Genomic DNA, 21780 nt, shown 5'->3' on the forward strand with positions numbered 1-21780 from the left:
CTATGCAAATATTTATTTAAGAAAATTTGAAGGTTACAATGACAATGTAAGTGATAACTATGATCAGATGACAATGCGTAATAAGGTAAAATTAAAAAAGCCAAAATTCCACTGTTTTGGATTTGGATTTGTGCAGTGGTCCACCCCTCTGTCAATCACGTGACTTCCCAGCGGAGATCTGATTGAATCACAGTCTGAGCTCCCACAGTGTGAACAGAAAACTAGCAGAATTTTGAATTCAGCTTTATATCATTATATATAGGTTGTCATTATATGTAGATTATACATAGTTTTTCATTGTATGTAGATAAAGGCTAGAGCGCCACAGTCAATTCTGGTCATGCAACATTGCTGGATCATTTGTGGATCACTATAACATCATACCTCCATGTTTTCCTGTTGAAGATTAATTCCTGTAACTGTCGCATAGCTGTTTGTCCCATAGAGAGACATTGAATCCTGTGGTGATTGACACAATCAAAATTGTGCAAAAGTGATTTTTTTCTTGCTTTCTTTTTATTCTTCGTTAGCATTAAATTGCTGCTGTAGGCTTCTCATAGCATCTTCCTCTGTGACGTGCTTCCAATCTTCTGAAAACTGAGCCACTTCTGCTGTATACGCATCTGCAAACTTCCTATTAAACTCTCTGAACACATACTTCCAGTAGTGACAGGAGTCATTAACATCGGGCTGAATGTCCCAGTCTGGATAGATTGTTCGATACTCCTTGTACGGGTGATTTATACCATCTGTATCTGTATTGTAGAACAACCTTTCCGAGTTTACATCTAACGAGCATGTGGAGGTTATTAGGCCCCCGCCTTTTTGCCATGAACATTTTGCCAACCCTTTGGGACGGTGGACGGATGCAAAGTGCTCCTTATGTTCACTTCCTCCTGCCTCACAGGGGACTTTGCAAAATGGGCATTTTTTACCACATCCAAAAACTTTCTTGAACAATTCATTCTGAGGTTTGAGCACAACCCCTGAGAGGACTAAATCAAAACTTAAAGAATTAAACTCTTCTCTAATATGTTCCTTTGTTTCTTCAAGAAATACTTCAATGTCACTGGAGAACTGGCCAATATCAGCCTTGTTGTGAAAAACAATCATTCGGGTTACATTTTGTGGAATCACCAAGTCCTTCTCTAAAAATTGGCAGATAGTTTTTAAAAAACTAGCAATGTTTTTACTCTGAAGGGTCCTTGACTCGTGAAGAGCAAGTTCGATTTTCTTGATGATAGAACACAGAATCTTGAGATGTAAATCTTCTAGGTCTTTGGAGCCCCCGTACTTGACTTTCAAGTCTTCATATACCCATGTTTTAACAAACTGTTCATAAGAATTGATGTATTTAACATACTTGCTGAAATCCTTTTCCTGAAGTAACTTCTTAAGCACAGAATACTGGAAGACACTTCGACTGCCATATACTCTGGCATTGTCACCATTTAGGAAATGGTTAACTATGTCTTTGCCAAGGTGTTGGTAGATGTATGCATTTAGAGCAGGCTTTAAACCAAGGTCACAGAATTCTTTGGCTCGATGTTGAGATTCATCTTTTTGTTGGAAGATATTTGTAAAGATGAGAAAATAGTGAGGTTTTAATTTTTCAAGGCACAGAAATGGGTCGTTCTCTTCAATGAATTGATCATGCATCATTTGGAAGCTTTCTACTGAATTCCCTATGATCTTCAGCTTTATGTCCAGCTCAAAATAAGATGTTGTGTGAAGCTTTGAAATATGGGCGTCGGTCAGTGACCCATTAATGATATTTAGCAATTCCCAGGTGTACGTTTCATCATAGTCTTCTTTTTTGCTTGTCTTCTCTTCTACATAATCGCTGCACTTTTGCATCAATGAGATTGCAAGATCTTGCACATCGTGGAAGCATTCATGTTTCATTGTTGAGTTATGGTCCACATTGCAGAGTTCGAAATATTTTTCATTCATTTCAAAGTAATATCCTTTATAGTCTACCAAAGCTTTGATACTAAGTAACTTCTGGTTTATGAAACCTCCTTTAGTAGCCATATCCTGCTTCAGCTGCTGAAGCATTTCTTGGTTGATGTTTCGTTTTGTCATCCGATACCTTGACAACTCTGAGGAAGAATCGTTCCACATTACTTCAAATTCAACCTTAAGATTTTCATCTGTCAGAGGACTCTTTTCCTTTCTGCATTTCTCTAGAAGACTTGTGACTTTTTCTTCCAGTTTTTTTTGGTACGTTCCTTGGATATTTTGTATTTTATATTTCCCTTTCTGGATTCTTAGGGCATCTTCAAGCTTAATGGATGCATAATGCTTTAGGTTTCGGCTAAGAGATGTCACATCTAAACGGAAATTTTCTCTGTAGCCTTCAATTAGGTGCACATTTTCAGATTTGCGTTCGTAGTAGCTTTGCAGCATGTCCTGCATAGTGCATTCACCTTTCTGTACAATGTTCTCCAGATCGTTTTTAAAAGTAGTACATATGTCATCATTCATATTATCAAGTGGAGTATTTTTAACAGTCGTTTCAGCTTTAATGATCCAATCATGGACTTCTTTACGAAAATTCCAATCCCACTGAGAGTACTTTATGCACAATTTGTTATAAGCATCAGCCACAATGCTGTTTCTAAAACTGAAGATGAAGTTTTCATGTTTAACAGCACTCCACAAAGTTTTTATCCAGTCAAGGAATTCCCATACATGTCGTGCATTGCTGCCCAATTTATGTTCCTTGATATGCCTAAGCAAATACATCTTTAGATTGTTAACCATCTCACTGTAGCCAGAGCTTACTGTGGCCATGGGTGGGATACCTTGCCACAAGCCAGGAATATACCAGTTGTGTTCTTTCAGATTATACATCATTATGTCACTAAAGTTGACTTTACCTTTTTTCTCCATTTTTGCTGCTAACTGTGTGATTTCATTGAGTTGTTCCAAGAATCGTTTTCTGTCTCTCATGTTCTTGTCATGGGCCGACACATCGCTCACATTCTGATGGACAAACTGACAGTTGGGTTTTCTTCCCACATCTTTCATCCGTAGAAATGCATGGACCACTATCTGTAAAATATCTTTCATTTCTGCTGTATTCTCCATGGACATGTTGACTATGGTGATGTCACTCAACCCAATCACTAATGTGGCCAACTCATTATCATGTTCATAAACTGTCGTCAAGTGAAACCAATTCTGGAGCTTTCAACCCTTCAGTGTCAATCACTAGAATAAATTCACAACCAAATTCTCCCTGGATGTTCTCCTTCACTTTAATAAGGGTCATAAAGGCTCCTCGTGTGCATCGCCCACTGGCCACAGGGAACTGTAGACCAAACATGGTGTTCAGAAGGGTGGACTTCCCTGTACTCTGCACCCCCAGCACAGTTATCACTCTCATCCTACATTGTCCTCCAGTCTTCTTATCCAGCGCAGTCAGAACCTCAGTTATCCACTCTAAGGGAATGTTGGAGGCATCTCCATCAATCAGCTCCAATGGGAAACCATCTAGAAAAAGTTCTGCAGCTATTCCTGGGAGAGAACTGAATTTTCCCTGATGTATTCTCTCATTCTTCAGCATAAAAAATTCAGCAGCATAAAGTTGACCCAACTCCCTCATGAAGTGCTCAGTTCCCAAGGTGCTATCACATAGTTTCTGATCTAACTGCTTTAACTCCTCATGATTCATAGATGATAAGCTCATACAAAGGTCTTCGTATTGATGTCGTAAGTCAGATAGGTTTTTTCTAGCAATTGGATCAAGTTTATATTTCATCCACTTTATAAAATACCTTCTACCTCTCTGTGACATCCTAGTTACTGCACATATGAATTTCATCATGCCTTCTGGAAGTTTGTGCTCATTTTGCTTCTTAAGCAGCTCATGATGCTCCTTGCTCAAGCGAGACTTATAATTGTTTAGATCTTCCAGTCCTTGCTTCTTCATTCTGCACTGTTCTTTTTCTAGCACAGTTAATCGTTTCCAGGGATCTCCCTGTAACTTCAGTGTTTGTTTCTTATATTCCACAACCCCTTTGATTCCACTGGTGATTTCCATAGCTAGCCGTTTAGCCGTTGTACATTCCTCAAAACTCTCATCCACTTTGAACCCAAAATCACAAGCTGTTTCTGAGATACCCTCCAGGTTTTCTATACGGGGGGAATTTTCTAAGCAATTTGTCATGACATATTTTATCTTGCTGACAAGTCGTGCATTGTTAACAGCAGCACCTTTTATAATTATATTTTTACTGTCAATTTTGAGAACTGGAAATAACATTTTTAAGGATTTTTGACAGTCCCAGTCTCCTGGCTTTGCAGCATCCATAATAAAGTAGTACTTTGTGTCATTGCTATTGCATCTGGATAACAGTTTGAACTGTTCTTCGTCAAGACTTTCGATAAATATAAATACCGCTATCGATATCTGTGCTAGAAAACGGAACTGTGGCCAGTGGGTCTGAAGGTCTCCACGCAGATTGTTCACTGTAATTGGTTCCGGGAAGATGTCTGAATTCTTACTGCCAATGGGAAAATACCAGGCTGTCTCTATTAATCCTTCTGAAATTTCTCGATCTATATTTCCACATTCCATCTCCCTGTGGAGAAAAAAAGTGTTCTGTTGATCAGCTGTTTTGAGAACATCATTTAGTATCTTAGACTTTGACATCTTTTGTTTCCCTAGTCTGACAAAAGAGAAGACAGGCATTGATATGTTCACCAATCTATCTTCTTTGAACCCTTTAGAGTCTGCTAAGGCTTGTGGTCTCCACTTCTTCACAATGTCTCTCATTGCCCATAACATAAAGGTGCATAATGGACCAGCAACGTCAGGAAGCAGCAGAGGAACAGCAAATTGGCACATTGACATCTTGGTTATAATTTCTTGTTGGAGAAAGCAGTCAGAACAATGCAGGAGAAGACAGAGGACATCTGAAGGGTGGAGAGCATCTAAATCCTGAAACTCACAGTCAGTATAAGGATCTTGCAGATCGCCAAAGTCCTTTTGCATAACTTGTGTGCTCCTTGCTGTACTATTTAGCATCATAATCTTATTTAGGAAAGTCATGGGGATATCTTCGAGTGTCAGAGGGTCGGGTAAATTTAAATGATCTGATCCAATATCGAGGACATTTCCTATGGTGAGTTTTGAGGTTTCATGATAGCTCAGCATTTCAAACAAGATATGTCTTCTTTCTGAAAAAAAGGAGACTTCAATTATTGTCTAGTTTACTTTATGAGGAGCATCAATTGTAGACTGTAGGAAAATTAGTTTGACGTCAAACAGATGTTTCATGTAAATCAATGGAAAGTTATAAATTCTCATTTCGACAAAGTGGACATAGTTTATTGTTTAAAGGAAACGTGGCACCAGTTAAAATCAGATAATAATACATCTCCTTTTTTCTAATCAGTTTTTATTTTCTGGTTGTAAATTTTTTATTCTATTTCCTAAACATGATTATGGTGGCGGCCATCTTGAAACATGATTTTGGGGGCAGCCATCTTGCCTGAGCTGTTCTTAACAGCATTTAGAAAGCATTAGAAAATTGCTTTATAACAGCTCCATGGTCCATAGATGCAATGGTCAAGAGGGGACCTCATTGACTTCTATGGGAGAGTTTTCTAGGCTCAGTGACCTGTACAGAGGTCATTGTGCATGGAGATTGAGTAGATAAGATTTGATGGTCACCTATTGTGAATGGTGGATCCTGTCTTATCTGTACACAGAGGTGATATCTCCTCATCATTACAGGCAGGCTTAAAGAGGACCTTTCACTTGTATACAAACTAAAATCCATCTACCCTGTTTCCCCGAAAATAAGACAGTGTCTTATATAAATTTTTGCTCCCAAAGATTCGCTAGGTCTTATTTTCAGGGGATGTCTTATTTTTCCATGAAGAAAAATACGATACACATTTTATTGTTGAACAAAAAAAAAGGAAATCAGGGTGGGGAGGGGGATCACTTAAAATGGCACAGGGTGATCAGAGAAGGGAATCAAAATGGTACAGGAGAATCAGAGGGGGGGATTACTATAGCATTTTAGTATCCCCTTCTGATCCTCCTGTGCCATTTTGATTCCCCCTTCTGATCCCCCTGTGTCATTTTAAATGATCCCCCTCCCCACCCTGATACCCCTGTGTCATTTTTATTCCCTTCTCTGATCACCCTGTGTTATTTTAATTACCGTTTTTAGTCTCCCTCCCCCCATCTTCACCAGACATCCCCCACCTTCCATCAGATATTCCCCCCCCTACCTGTCACCCGTCCCCTGTGTGTCCGTGCCAGCCAAGTTGTGAGACTCCATCAGGGCAGAGCGAGCAGCGGGCGGAAGAAGGTGGCAGCTTGTCCTGGCGGCGGCTGCGGCCAATCAGTGAGCTCCTTACATTCTGGGGTGGCTTGCTTTATAATCGGGGAGGCAATATGTTCGGCGGATGCTTTATAATCGGGGAGTCATTATGTTCGGCGGATGATTTATAATCGGGGAGTCATTATGTTCGGCGGATGCTTTATAATCGGGGAGGCATTACGGTATGTTCGGCCGATGCTTTATAATCGGGGAGGACTTATTTTCGGGGGGATGCCTTATATTACAGCAATAGGCAAAACTAGAGGTAGGTCTTATTTTCGGGGGATGTCTTATTTTCAGGGAAACACGGTATATCAGTGGGCAGAGCGGCGCCCAGGGGTCCCCCTGCACTTACTAGTATGTCTGGGCGCCGCTCCGTTCGCCCGGTATAGGCTCCGGTGTCTGCGCTCACTGGACTGATTTTTTGTATGAGGCGTGTCCCTTGCTGCAGCGCTGGCTATGAGCTGTGCGCTGTGATTGGCCAGCGCTGCAGCAAGGGACACGCCTCATACAAAAAATCAGTCCAGTGAGCGCAGACACCGGAGCCTATACCGGGCGAACGGAGCGGCGCCCAGACATACTAGTAAGTGCAGGGGGACCCCTGGGCGCCGCTCTGCCCACTGATATAGATGGTTTTTAGTTTGTATACAAGTGAAAGGTCCTCTTTAAGTTCCCTTTACATTGGACGATGTACAAGCAGATTGTCGGGATGGAAGCGTTCCTTCCCAACAATCTGCTGATCGATAGCGGAGAAGACCGCTGCATTTACACCAGAGTATGTGGAGGAGCGATCGCTAATGTCATTGCTCTTCCCCATACTGACTCGTCCCCTGGCAGAAGATCATGTTTACACAGCACAATCTGCCACAAGGAAACAAGGATTTTTTGTGCTGCACTAACAATCCAATTACCCGATGAACTAGCGTTTTGCTCGTTCATCTGGTGATCAGCAGTACATTTACACCGCCAGATCATCGCTAACGAGCCTTACTATGAACACTCGTTAGCAATGATCTGTTCAATTCTCGGCCCTGTGTAAAGGGCCCTTCCATATAACTGCAGTAAAGAGATCTGTACAGACCAAGAAGTGGCGCCAATTATTAGGCTTAGTGACCAGTGGGGAAACTGCAGGAATTTATGGTTTTTGTTTAAATATATATATTGACATGGAAAATTAAATATAACATCCCCAAAAATTCTTTCAAAATATGTTAAACATAAAAACGTGATTTAAACAATAGGTCATTTTCTGAGGACACATTCCCTTTAATTACTGGGTCCTCAGCCTATACAAGATGACACAAGACGGGGGTTACTGGTGCCCAGAGAAGAGCGGCCGTGAGGAAGGATGTGGAGGAGAGCCGAGAAGAAGTGTGATTAGGGTGTGGTAGAGAGAAGAGCAAGGAAACAGAACTGTGTGCAGAGCCTGCGGCAGTGGAGTGCCTGGTGGACAGAGAGAAAGAACAAACAGCAGGTGGCGCTATACAGATACACGTCATTGAATGACTCAGTGTTTATACTACATTTTTAATTATATGTAAATACAAAAGATCCAGGTGCTGGTTTGAAAACTGCAGAAAATATACAGTAGGACAACCCCTTTAATAAAGGATATCCTCTTGCATGGGGAAGAAGATGTAAACCTGCTGTGAAGGGAGAGGAGACATTGTAGTGACTTCTGAAGGGATGAAGGAGGGACACTGATGTGACAACTAGATGGACCCTACAACATGTATTCCAAGAGTAGAAAGTGTGAGGAAGGGCCCGAAGGAGGCCGGGAGCAGACAGTATGTGCTCCCCTTCTCAGGCATTCAGCTTAAATGCCTCCAGAACAGATCCCGTGTGTCCTCTGCTACCATCACAGAGAGAGGGAAGATTTTGAAGGATTTGCAAGGCTACAGCGAGAGAGAAAGAGTCAGCAAGGTAACCAGCATAAATACTTGGCTTCTGCAAAGGGGAAACAAGTTAAGGCACCCTACACGTCCCAGATTAGTGGATTCAAGAGTTACAACATTTTAGTCAGCAAGGTGATCAGCTACAGCATTTCAGACCCTGCTGGTGAGTGCGTGCATATATGTGGGAGTGCGTCCATGTATGTGGTGACTGCGTGCATAAGTGCGTCCATGTATGTGGTGTGTGCGTTCATGTATGTGGCGAGTGCGTCCATGTATGTGGTGACTGCGTGCATAAGTGCGTCCATGTATTCGGTGACTACGTGCATGAGTGCATCCATGTCTGTGGTGAGTGTGTGCATAAGTGTGTCCATGTTTGTGGTGAGTGTGTGCATAAGTGTGTCCATGTTTGTGGTGAGTGCGTCCATGTATGTGGTGACTGCGTGCATGAGTGCGTCCATGTATGTGGTGAGTGCAGCATGAGTGCATCCATGTCTGTGGTGAGTGTGTGCATGAGTGTGTCCATGTATGTGGTAAGTGTGTTCATGAATGAATCCATGTATGTGGTGAGCGCGAGTACGAGTGCGTCCATGTATGTGGTGACTGCAGCATGAGTAAGTCCATATATGTGGTGAGTGCGTGCATGAGTGCGTCCATGAAGTGTAGGGGGGCATACAAAAAATTTGCTGTGGAGCCCAGTCAGTTCTAGCTATACCCCTGCCCACCAGTGCATGTAGATGTAAATGCCTGAGCTACTCATAGCATGCTACCCTGGTGGACCTGGCAGATTTATTGTAATACATGGATGGTCCACTGATTAAAGTGCGGTTGGGTCCTGCTGGCAGGATACGGTCATGATTAGCTCACCACTGGGGTATGAGGGTAGACACACCAGTCTATCAAAACCAGTGAGCAGAACATGGGCAAGCACAATAGGATGAACTATATAATGACTATCAGGGCCATGCATAGAAATGGAAGGACAGTCGGGGGCAGCTGCAGCCTCTTGGCACAGGCAGTGACTTGGTTTTATATAATGGTCACCTCCGGCTGATGTCACCTTTGCACTTTCTATCTTTATAACCTGAATGATGACATCACATGCTGCAACGGTAGAACAGAATTCATTGTGAAATACTCACTGTTGTACAAGAGTTTTTTAAGGCTACACAATCCTGGAAACCTCTGGATCATGTTCTCCAGATGATCGAGGAACCTCTGGCAGGCCTCTTCTCCCTTCTGAAGAATCAGGTCTATCACAAAGAACGCTTTCTCTCTCGGGTTCACAGCTTTATACAGATCTGTGTACTCCATGTACGTTATGAGCTGAAGAGAGTCCACCTCATCCACAAAGCCCTCCACGTTCTCTTCAAATACTTCTGTGAATGTCTGTCTAAGATGGTAAATGGACCTCGATGCTTTCCTGAGAGACGCCATGATGGACTTTAATCTGGAAGCAAATATAAATATTAGTTCTTTGGAAACGTCTGGCAATGATGACGATAAGCCTGAGACGTTATGGCTGATACAGTATCTTAAAGGAACACCTTCATTTCCTGTTGATCGGATCCATCATTGGCTGATGACCGGTTGTGGGGCATGGATTACCCAAGGGGCTGGGGTTTAACAATCTTCGTGTACTACCTCAAGCAGAGTATTGATGGGGGTGCACTGCACTGATATAAGGGAGGTAAGTGAGCCGAGCGCTCACTACAGGAGGAATACTACAAGACTGACTCCATACTTTATAAATAACGTATAAACCAGAATATCCTGATAATTACCTCGAAAAGATGGAGAATTATACAACCACTTAGAAGGAGAAGCAGAAAACCGCTATTACTGACAGACTTTATACATACAACCAACGAACTTGTAGGTCCCTCAGGAGGTTGCGACGCTATATATATTATAATGTAAAGTTCAAAGATCTCTAGGACCTAAGCGTGCGTTTGCACACCTCTCTCTGACTGATATAAGATAAAACATAAATCTTTATTGAATACTCTTAAAAACTCTTAGAACTCATTACAACGTGGTTAAAATTCCTCAGGATTAGACAGGTGGGGATGTATGTTTTTACATTATGGATGTATCCCTCTTACAGATACAGTGTATTTCGGTGGGGTGCCTGATCGTTTCTCAGGTCTATCCCCCTTTCCTAGGTTTTCTTCCCCTCTGGGATCCCTGCCTCTCTAACCTGAACTAAAAGCTATTCCTGCCTCCCTACATGTTTCGCCGTTTAGATCGGCATCTTCAGGGGATGGCGTGCAGCTTATGGCGTGTGGGGGCGGTCCCTGGGCTTTATGCCTTCGGTTTCTGTAGGCGGGATTATTGCATCCAATCAACATGTAACATGCTTGTGAAGGGCAGTTCTATCGACCAATCAGCTGGGGGTGCCGGCGCCCTCTAGTGACGTCACCTGTCCTACACTGATGATGCTCCGTTACGCCCCTGTGACATGCCTCTCCTGCGTCCTCCGGCTCCCAATGATGTCGTCATCACTTCTCTACGTTGCGCCTGCGCAAGGGACTTAGAACGATTTTCGGTACTTATCCAAGTACTGCGCATATGCCAGTCATCGCTTCGATTATTTTTTCGGGGCGCATGCGTCCCAACTTAGAAGAATTTAGATCTAACCCTCCGGTGTTTATTCCAGATCTATCAACGATCCTATATATTTTATTAGTTTTTATTGTTATTTTATTTTGGGACTCTTGTTATTTAATCCTCTGCATAGTCAATTGTCTCTCTCTTCCTATCGGTGGCATCTTATGTGGGGTCCCTGTCTGACCCACGACATTCTCACCCACAGTCATAGCTGGCATTATTGCGCTCTTTTATTTCATTATTAATCTTAATATGTCACACGGAGTGCTGTATATTGGTCTATATGTCCCTCATTTTTTGTTTACCAATTACTTTCTCTTTATTATCTGTTGTTAGATGACCTCCTATTCTACTTTTAGATTGTCATGCCTACACTTGGTGTGGGGTACCCTATTGATTTCTCTCTTTTCTTTTTCTTTTATTCCTCCAGTTTTTCTTATTCTTGGTCTTTTTCTCATGTCTCTCTTTCTTTTTTCCCCCTTTTTTTCTTGTTTCTTTGCAGATAATTTTGTTCTTGTTTAATATAATTATAGGTTATCTCTTTTTCAGGACGCCCCTCCTAGACCTTCTTTTAAAGTTCTTCTTTTCTTTATGTCAGAAGTCTCCATCTTATTTCTTATATATTGCCGTTATCTCCAAGTTATAAAAAAGGAGCAAAAGTAAAGCCTTCATTTAGACCGTTAGGTGCTAATGAGTGGAGACGATATATCCATCTCGTCTCCTCTTGTTGCAGTTTTTCATCTATGCAGCCTTGTCTAGGGCTTGCCTGTATTTTTTGAATCCCCCAGATCTTCAGGCCTGTGGTTTGGCCGTTATGATACCTCTGCAGGTGTCTAGACAGAGGTGTTTCCTCATTTGTGTTCAAGACACTAAAATGTTTGGAAATCCTCCTTCTTAGTTCTTGAATCGTCTTGCCTATATATAACAAATTACACTCACATTGTATTCCATATACAAGGCCCGTGCTCCTACAGTTCATGTACTCTCTGATCTTATATAATTTCCCATCTACTGGGTTAACAAATTCTTTCTTGGGAGTCATATATTTACAGAAGTTGCATGCTCCACATGGATACGAACCTGTTGTTTTTAGCCAAGTTTCTTTTTTTCTGAAGGATCTTTGAAAATGGCTCCGTACCATCATTTCCTTCAGATTGGTTCCTCGCCTATATGTAACACTAGGGCTCTTAGGAAGGATCTGGGCCAGATCCTTATCAGCTTTTAGGACATGCCAGTGTTTCTTCAAGATGTTATACACTTGTTTATTCTGGACATCAAAAGTTCTCTCTCCATCTGTTCGTGTTCTTGTTAGGAGATCATCCCTGTCTGTATTTTTAGCCCTATTATATACCCGCGGCAGCACTCTTTTTGGGTAGCCCCTCAACTGAAACCTGGAGTACAGTAGTTCACTTTCTCTGTTGAAGGCTTCAGCATCTGTACAGTTACGTCTCGCCCTAAGGTACTGACCTATGGCGATCCCTTTCTTTAGGGGTTGTGGATGGAAGCTTTGCCAATGTAAAAAACTGTTGGTAAATGTTGGCTTTCTATATATCTCAGTTTGAATCCTTCCACTCCCATCCATTATGATTTTTAGATCTAGGAAACTGATACTGGGTTGTTGAAACTCAGTGGTGAATTTGAGACCCAGACTGTTGTTATTTGGTCTCTCAGTAAATTGGGTGAACTCTGTTCTTGTCCCATCCCAAAAAATAAGGATATCGTCTATAAACCTACCCCAAAATAATATTAAATCCGTGAAATGTATATTGGCCTCTGTGAATACGTGTTGATCCTCCCACCACCCTAAAAACAAATTTGCAAAACTTGTTGCACAAACCGTGCCCATTGCAGTCCCATGTGTCTGTAAATAATATGTGCCATCGAAAGTAAAATAATTGTGAGTGAGGAGAAATCGTAACATTTGTATTACGAAATCATTGTGATTGTGAAACTGTGTTCCCTTAGTGTATAAGTATTGCTTAACCGCTTCTATTCCTGATTCGTGTTCTATACTGGTGTATAACGCCTCAATATCAAGGCTAGCTATGAGGGTATTTGGGCCTACTTCGATATCCTTAAGTTTCCTCACCATGTCTAATGTGTCTTTTATATAGGATGGAAGGGTTTCAACGAATGGTCTAATCACTACATCCACGTACGTGCTGATGCCTTCACATAGACTATCATTTCCAGAAACGATTGGCCTACCTGGTAAGGGGTCTCGCTTTTTGTGCACCTTGGGTACGGCATAGAAGGTTGCTAATGTTGGACAGGGGTTGAACGGGATTTTATATTCCTCCTTGGAGATCAGGTTCTCCTCCTTTGCCTTTTTTAGAAGGATTTCAAGTTCTTTTTTGAATTTGGCCGTGGGGTTGGACTCAAATTTTTTATATGTTTTTTTATCCTTCAGGAGTCTCTTCACCATATCAGTATAGTATTCTTGTTTTAATAAAACAATATTCCCCCCTTTATCAGAGGGTTTCACCACCACGTCCTCCCTTTTCATCAGGTCAGCTAAAGCTTCCTTCTCTTGTGAGCTTAGATTACTGCCCACCTCACTCTTTTTTGTCCTTATTGTTTCAAGATCTTTTGTTACTAAATTCACAAATGATTCTACACTAGCATACCCTGAGAAGGGAGGTGTGTACTTAGATTTTGGATGTAGATCTGTAAAAGGTGCTTGTGGTGGTTGACTATCTCCCCTAATTTCTCTTGACAGCTCTTCTAATGCCGCAAGAGCTTCCCGTTCTCTTTTGCCTGGGTCCTGTCTCTCCTTCTCCTTACATTCTTTATGTAACGCCAGTTTTCTGGCGAATAAATTGACATCTTTGACCCAGGAAAAACAGTCAAAGCCTGGTGTAGGTGTAAACGAGAGACCTTTATTCAGAAGGGATACATTGTAACGGTCGCGTACACACGCACACAGGGGGGAGGGAAGTGACCACTGCGCTCCACCCTTACCCCTGGCCCTGCCTACTTGCCTCGCGAGTCCTAATGACAGGGGACAACTGGACGGAGAATTGTCAGGAGAAGCCGGGGTCATAAATACCAGGAGAGCAGAGAAGTACAAGAGGAGTCCTAAGAGAGTAGTCAGGTGGGAGCCGAGGTCACAATACCAGGACGGAAGCGCAGTACAGGAGGAGCAGGCAAAAGGATGGTCAGGGAACAGGATCAGGTAAGTATTCAGCAGTCCAACAAATAGCCAGGAACCTAGAAATTAACAGGCAACCTGTAGCCAGCAGGCTGCCTGTATTTATAGTGGGGAGTGAGGGTCATGTGACGTGGCCAGCGTCACATGACCGACAGACCAACCAGTCGAGCACCGAGTGATCAGCTCGGCGCTCAAGGCAGACTAGGAGCAGGAAGCCACCCAGCTAGTAAAGCCGCCCTGGGAATGAGGTCAAACACAGAACCTCATTCCAAAAGCTAAGCAACAGTTCTGCGGGCAATGGGGGACCGAGTGCACCTTCGGAACCCCGTGACATACATGCTGTGGTTCTAGATCTATTCCAGCTAAATTGATAATCTGCATACTGGTGATCTCTTCTATATTCTTTGTTGTTGATTGTACCCCCACTTGTCCCTGTCTCTCAACTGGACCCCTGGCACTAAAAAAAGAGGGAGTTATTGTTGGAATCCCTTGTGTCATATTCTGTTGAGTGGCTCCTTGTATTCCATGGTCCATGGTCCTCTATTCACCGCTTGTTTTAGCGAATATTTCCTCTGTTGATATGTCCCTCTGTGTCCTTCTTTTTTGCTCCTGTTCTGGAGTATTTCCCCTCAGATTCCGAATTATCGGTTTCTGAGATGTCCGTGTAGTCTCTTTGATCGGTACTTCTAGGGTAAAATGGTGTGCTGATGTTCTTATTATTATAGATATGGCCGGTGTCAAAGTCTCTCTTATCTCTCAGGTATTTTTTATGTTTCTTTCCTTAATTTCTGTTTGTAAATTTTCTATGTTTTTTTGTAGCCTGGTTTCGAATGTACCAAACTCTGTTTGGTTTCAGAATATCTGAATGTCAGCTATCTCTTTTTCAAGTTGTGAAGCTAGTTTGGTAAGTAGCTTTTTTTCATATTCACATATGTATGACTGCATACGTAAAGAGTTGTCTGTTATCAAATCCTCCCAGCCCTTGATGAACTCTGTATCTTCCTGATGCGCATCCCCCTATATACAATTTTCTGTTGGAGATACGTCTCTAAACTTGTGATCTCCTATTGGGAGCCGGAGGACGCAGGAGAGACATGTCACAGGAGCGTAACGGAGCATCATCAGTGTAGGACAGGTGACGTCACTAGAGGGCGCCGGCACCCCCAGCTGATTGGTCGATAGAACTGCCCTTCACAAGCATGTTACATGTTGATTGGATGCAATAATCCCGCCTACAGAAACCGAAGGCATAAAGCCCAGGGACCGCCCCCACACGCCATAAGCTGCACGCCATCCCCTGAAGATGCCGATCTAAACGGCGAAACATGTAGGGAGGCAGGAATAGCTTTTAGTTCAGGTTAGAGAGGCAGGGATCCCAGAGGGGAAGAAAACCTAGGAAAGGGGGATAGACCTGAGAAACGATCAGGCACCCCACCGAAATACACTGTATCTGTAAGAGGGATACATCCATAATGTAAAAACATACATCCCCACCTGTCTAATCCTGAGGAATTTTAACCACGTTGTAATGAGTTCTAAGAGTTTTTAAGAGTATTCAATAAAGATTTATGTTTTATCTTATATCAGTCAGAGAGGTGTGCAAACGCACGCTTAGGTCCTAGAGATCTTTGAACTTTACATTAGACTTTATACATATCTCGCATGGTGGAACAAAAAGCATCCAAAAATTACTAAAAGCTTGGAGCATCCCACTATGAGGAGAACCATTACACCTGTTGCCAGGGGACCCAGCCTTACCACCCATAGCAACCAATCACAGCACAGCTTTCATATTTCCAGAGCTGAATCTGAAATGAAAGCTGCACTGTGATTGGCTCATATGGGTAACATGACCGCTCAGCATATCCAACCGCAGCAGAAAGCGCGAAACCGTGGTTATCACTGTGTTATCTGTGGTGTTACATAGGACTGCAGGTAACATCTGCTACATTATCTGTACTCAGAGAGCTATCACTGTGTTATCTGTGGTGTTACATAGGACTGCAGGTAACATCTGCTACATTATCTGTACTCAGAGAGTTATCACTGTGTTATCTGTGGTGTTACATAGGACTGCAGGTGACATCTACTACATTATCTGTACTCAGAGTTATCACTGTGTTATCTGTGGTGTTACATAGGACTGCAGGTGACATCTACTACATTATCTGTACTCAGAGAGTTATCACTGTGCTATCTGTGGTGTTACATGGGACTGCAGGTGACATCTACTACATTATCTGTACTCAGAGAGTTATCACTGTGTTATCTGTGGTGTTACATAGGACTGCAAGTGACATCTACTACATTATCTGTACTCAGAGAGTTATCACTGTGTTATCTGTGGTGTTACATGGGACTGCAGGTGACATCTACTACATTATCTGTACTCAGAGAGTTATCACTGTGTTATCTGTGGTGTTATATAGGACTGCAAGTGACATCTACTACATTATCTGTACTCAGAGAGTTATCACAGTGTTATCTGTGGTGTTACATAGGACTGCAGGTGACATCTACTACATTATCTGTACTCAGAGAGTTATCACTGTGCTATCTGTGGTGTTACATAGAACTGCAGGTGACATCTACTACATTATCTGTACTCAGAGAGTTATCATTGTGTTATCTGTGGTGTTACATAGGACTGCAGGTGACATCTACTACATTATCTGTACTCAGGGAGTTATCACTGTGCTATCTGTGGTGTTACATAGGACTGCAGGTGACATCTACTACATTATCTGTACTCAGTTATCACTGTGTTATCTGTGGTGTTACATAGGACTGCAGGTGACATCTGCTACATTATCTGTACTCAGAGAGTTATCACTGTGCTATCTGTGGTGTTACATAGGACTGCAGGTGACATCTGCTACATTATCTGTACTCAGGGAGTTATCACTGTGTTATCTGTGGTGTTACATAGGACTGCACGTGACATCTACTACATTATCTGTACTCAGTTATCACTGTGCTATCTGTGGTCTTACATAGGACTGCAGGTGACATCTACCACATTATCTGTACTCAGAGAGTTATCACTGTGTTATTTGTTGTGTTACATAGGACTGCAGGTGACATCTAATACATTATCTGTACTCAGAGGGTTATCACTGTGCTATCTGTGCTGTTACATAGGACTGCAGGCGACATCTACTAAATTATCTGTACTCAAAGAGTTATCACTGTGTTATCTGTGGTGTTACATAGGACTGCAGATAACATCTACTACATTATCTGCACTCAGAGTCATCACTGTGTTATTTGTTGTGTTACATAGGACTGTAGGTGACATCTAATACAATATCTGTACTGAAAGGGTTATCACTATGCTATCCGTGGTGTTACATAGGACTGCAGGTGACATCTACTACATTATCTGTACTCAGAGTTATCACTGTGTTATCTGTGATGTTACATAGGACTGCAGATAACATCTACTACATTATCTGTATTTAGATTAGAGAGTTATCACTGTGTTATCTGTGATGTTACATAGGACTGCAGATAACATCTACTACATTATCTGTATTTAGATTAGAGAGTTATCACTGTGTTATTGTCACGGTGGAGAGTGGGGAAACCCCCCCCCCCCCCCCCCCCCCCCGTGAGGTGTCAAAGGGTAAAAGGGGATCAGCCTGGCCAAAAGGAGTAATAAGGGAGCAGGTCACCTCCTACAGCGTCCCTAATCCTCTCCCTGACTCCTCACCGTATGAGCGGACCCCGATGGTAGGACGACTCATACTCAGGATTCCTAGAGACTCTGAGTCACCCTGGTAATCCCTCACCAAGGAGCCGGGAAGAGACGACCTGTTCATCCCAGTCATGGAGGAACAGGAGTCTCTATCTGAGGCCAGGCTGCAAGGAGAGGGGAACACATACAGCTATAGAGATGGCCGGTAAGTGAAATCCATAACACACTTACCTGCCACAGCCACACTGACTGGAACCCGTGCACTAGTGCTGGTGTCCACACCAACATTAAAGGACACAGCACACACCACAACCACACAGGAACCCAGGACATCCATAGCTGCAATAAACGTGAGACAGGGGAATGTCTAGCAAACATGACACCAAACACCACCAGACATGTAACAAAACACAAGACATACAACACCCTGAACATAACCCACGCAAACAAAACGATAAGAATGGAAAGAGACACCATAATAACACCAATGACCACAAGGGTGGCCCTCACTGGACAGATGGTAAAAGCCAGGAACAGTGAACCACCAGCACACACCAAGACTGGAGGAACACCGAGCTTCAGGCATCCAGCAGAGGCTAAATAGCCCAAGCAGCCACACACACACACATAAACCCAGTGTTCAAAAAACACTAGGAAGGGAGTTAACCCTTCCAACACCAGACAGAGGAAGGAAGCCACTTAAAGGGGAAGTGCACACACAAGCATACCAAACCACACGTTACCACCGGCAACAGCATGACAGCATGCGTGGCAACCATGTCACGGCAATCACCCAGAAGGCCAAGACACTGCCACCGCATGCTCTCACAACAACACGTTGCCACGGGCAACTGCAAGTGTGGCAACAGTGTCACAGCGCAAACCAAAGGCCGTGACAGTTATCTGTGGTGTTACATAGGACTGCAGGTGACATCTACTACATTATCTGTACTCAGAGTTATCACTGTGCTATCTGTGGTGTTACATAGGACTGCAGGTGACATCTACTACATTATCTGTACTCAGAGTTATCACTGTGCTATCTGTGGTGTTACATAGGACTGCAGGTGACATCTACTACATTATCTGTACTCAAATAGTTATCACTGTGTTATGTGTTGTGTTACATAGGACTGCAGGTGACATCTACTACATTATCTGTACTCAAATAGTTATCACTGTGTTATGTGTTGTGTTACATAGGACTGCAGGTGACATCTACTACATTATCTGTACTCAAATAGTTATCACTGTGTTATCTGTGGTGTTACATAGGACTGCAGGTGACATCTACTACATTATCTGTACTCAGTTATCACTGTGTTATCTGTGGTGTTACATAGGACTTCAGGTGACATCTACTACATTATCTATACTCAGAGAGTTATCACTGTGTTATCTGTGGTGTTACATAGGACTGCAGGTGACATCTACTACATTATCTGTACTCAGAGAGTTATCACTGTGTTATCTGTGGTGTTACATAGGACTGCAGGTGACATCTACTACATTATCTGTACTCAGAGAGTTATCACTGTGTTATCTGTGGTGTTACATAGGACTGCAGGTGACATCTACTACATTATCTATACTCAGAGAGTTATCACTGTGTTATCTGTGGTGTTACATAGGACTGCAGGTCACATCTACTACATTATCTGTACTCAGAGAGTTATCACTGTGTTATGTGTTGTGTTACATAGGACTGCAGGTGACATCTAATACATTATCTGTACTCAAATAGTTATCACTGTGTTATCTGTGGTGTTACATAGGACTGCAGGTGACATCTACTACATTATCTGTACTCAGAGAGTTATCATCGTGTTATCTGTGGTGTTACATAGGACTGCAGGTGACATCTACTGCATTATCTGTACTCAGAGAGCTATCACTGTGTTATGTGTTGTGTTACATAGGACTGCAGGTGACATCTAATACATTATCTGTACTCAAATAGTTATCACTGTGTTATCTGTGGTGTTACATAGGACTGAAGGTGACATCTACTACATTATCTGTACTCAGAGAGTTATCATCGTGTTATCTGTGGTGTTGCATAGGACTGCAGGGGACATCTACTACATTTTCTGTACTCAGAGAGTCATCACTGTGTTATCGGTGCTGTTACATAGGACTGCAGGTGACATTTATGATATTATGATCATTTATGATTTATGATATTATGACTCACACATTACACAGTTCTGTCACACATTTGTCTCTTCTACATCTGGATTTATAGACCCTCCGTGAATCTTGTGTAGCCCTAGTTGGGGGGGGGGGGTAGGAGTAATATCCCCCCCCACAACAGACTCTGGCGCTGACCTGTGTGTATAATGAATGGAAGAGTGGGAACATAGGTGAAATATATCAGGGCCCCCACCCAGGTCAGAGCCTCTGTACCACAGGGAGGATCTCTTCCTGGGACTTACCTGTGCAGTGTAGTTAGTAAGAATACATATGGACACCACATAAGGATATAACAGTAGCTTTATAAGAGTCAGATTGATAATAGTACATACCTGCAGAATACTGAGAACACAGCAGTACTACAACAACCAGGAATCCTGCTTAAGATATATATATATATAGAAAGAGTCCTGTGCACGATACCTGCAGACAACAGAAGAGATGGTCCAGGTGCAGGGGCCCCTGTGGATGACTGTAGATCCAGGATTCTTCCAGGAGATGACGATGACGATGATGAAAGGATTTCTTCCAGGCCTGACTACCCTAACACTGAGTCCTTGACCTGACAACTAATCTACCAGTGCATCCGGGCCTCTAACTCTAGGTGGCCGTCGGAAGCCTAACCTGTCACTGCCCTGAACTATATACCGATCCCTAACTACAATCACTAGATAGTTGTAAAGATTACACGTGGCACTTGCCTTAGACCCCAGAGACATAAGATGTCTCCTCACTCCGCTCTGTCCCTCATTGTGTAGAACTTCCACTCGGCCTCTGCTGCTCCTCTGTCCTGCCTCTCAGGAGAAGTCTTCTGTCTGAAGTCCAGATTCTTCTTTCACTTTCACATTACATTACGGACATTAGAGGGTGTGTGGCGGTATTCCTAAGGTGCGGCTACATGCTTGTCCTGCCACCCTGCATCCCACAGCTGTGGTGACGTGAAGGTCTGGAGACATAAACTAAGATACTCAGGGTTCATTTACTGTTCCTCTAAGTCTGTGTACTTCCCTGCGGTGACCCCCCACCCCACCCTGGTTATAGCGAGCAATGTCTTCGGGGTGATTTCTATGTAGACGCTGCCTTGATCCTTCTAGAGATGCGGAGGTCGTCTCTCATATCTGGAGATTTATTATAAGTTCACATAATGGAGAACAGGTGAGGAACTTTAAAGGGACGGGTCATGTCTGTCTCCTTAATAGAACACGAGTATATACTCGATAGATGACGGCGTGGGGGGGGGGTTGTATCATGACTGCAGTCTCAATAAGAAGCCCCATTGGCGACCATTGTGCCAAAATTATTAGGAGGTACAGGCTTCTTAAAGGCGTTATCCCATGACTAATGTAAAAAAATGAAAACTAGACATCATATATAACAGGACAACCTCTTTCTAAGCCCTGCACCTCACATGGATCCAGAGATCTCCCCATAGATTTATATCAAGCTGACAGCTCAAGGGGCGTGTCCTTTCTGCTGCAGCTCAGGGGGTGTGTCCCTGCTCTCCCTATCACAGCTCAGGAGGCAGTTGAAAGATGAAACTGAGCATGTGCGGCCATCACAGAGAGCAGGTCAAAGAAATAAGGAATACAAACAGCAGGTGGCGCTATACAGATGCACTTTATTGAATAACTCAGTGGTTATGCAAAATTTTTAATTACGTACAATTACAAAAGTATTCAGATGCAGGTGCTGGTTTGAAAACTGTAGAATATTTTTTGTGGGAGAACCTCTCTAATAATTTTGGTGCATCCCCTGGAGGTGCAAAAGATTAAATCTGCACAGGACAGGTTTCAGGTGTAAGATCTGGCACATGTGTTGTTAAAAGTGTTTTCTGGGAGGAGAATACTGATGTCCTCAGGATAGGTCATAAATATCTGATTGGTGGGGGTCCGA

General features: G+C 42.9%; 1 protein-coding gene across 1 annotated transcript; it reads right to left on the reverse strand.

Moving 5' to 3' along the window:
- Positions 1-2: 2 nt before the first annotated feature.
- On the reverse strand, positions 3-20624 carry LOC121008061 (interferon-induced very large GTPase 1-like). Its single transcript, XM_040440346.1, is given in 4 exon segments — positions 3-3162; positions 3164-5187; positions 9379-9686; positions 20311-20624. Coding segments are annotated over 3 exon segments (4965 nt in total). The 5' UTR covers positions 9674-9686; positions 20311-20624; the 3' UTR covers positions 3-516.
- Positions 20625-21780: the final 1156 nt, after the last annotated feature.

Source organism: Bufo bufo, chromosome 7 (assembly GCF_905171765.1).
Source record: "Bufo bufo chromosome 7, aBufBuf1.1, whole genome shotgun sequence".
NCBI lineage: Eukaryota > Metazoa > Chordata > Amphibia > Anura > Bufonidae > Bufo > Bufo bufo.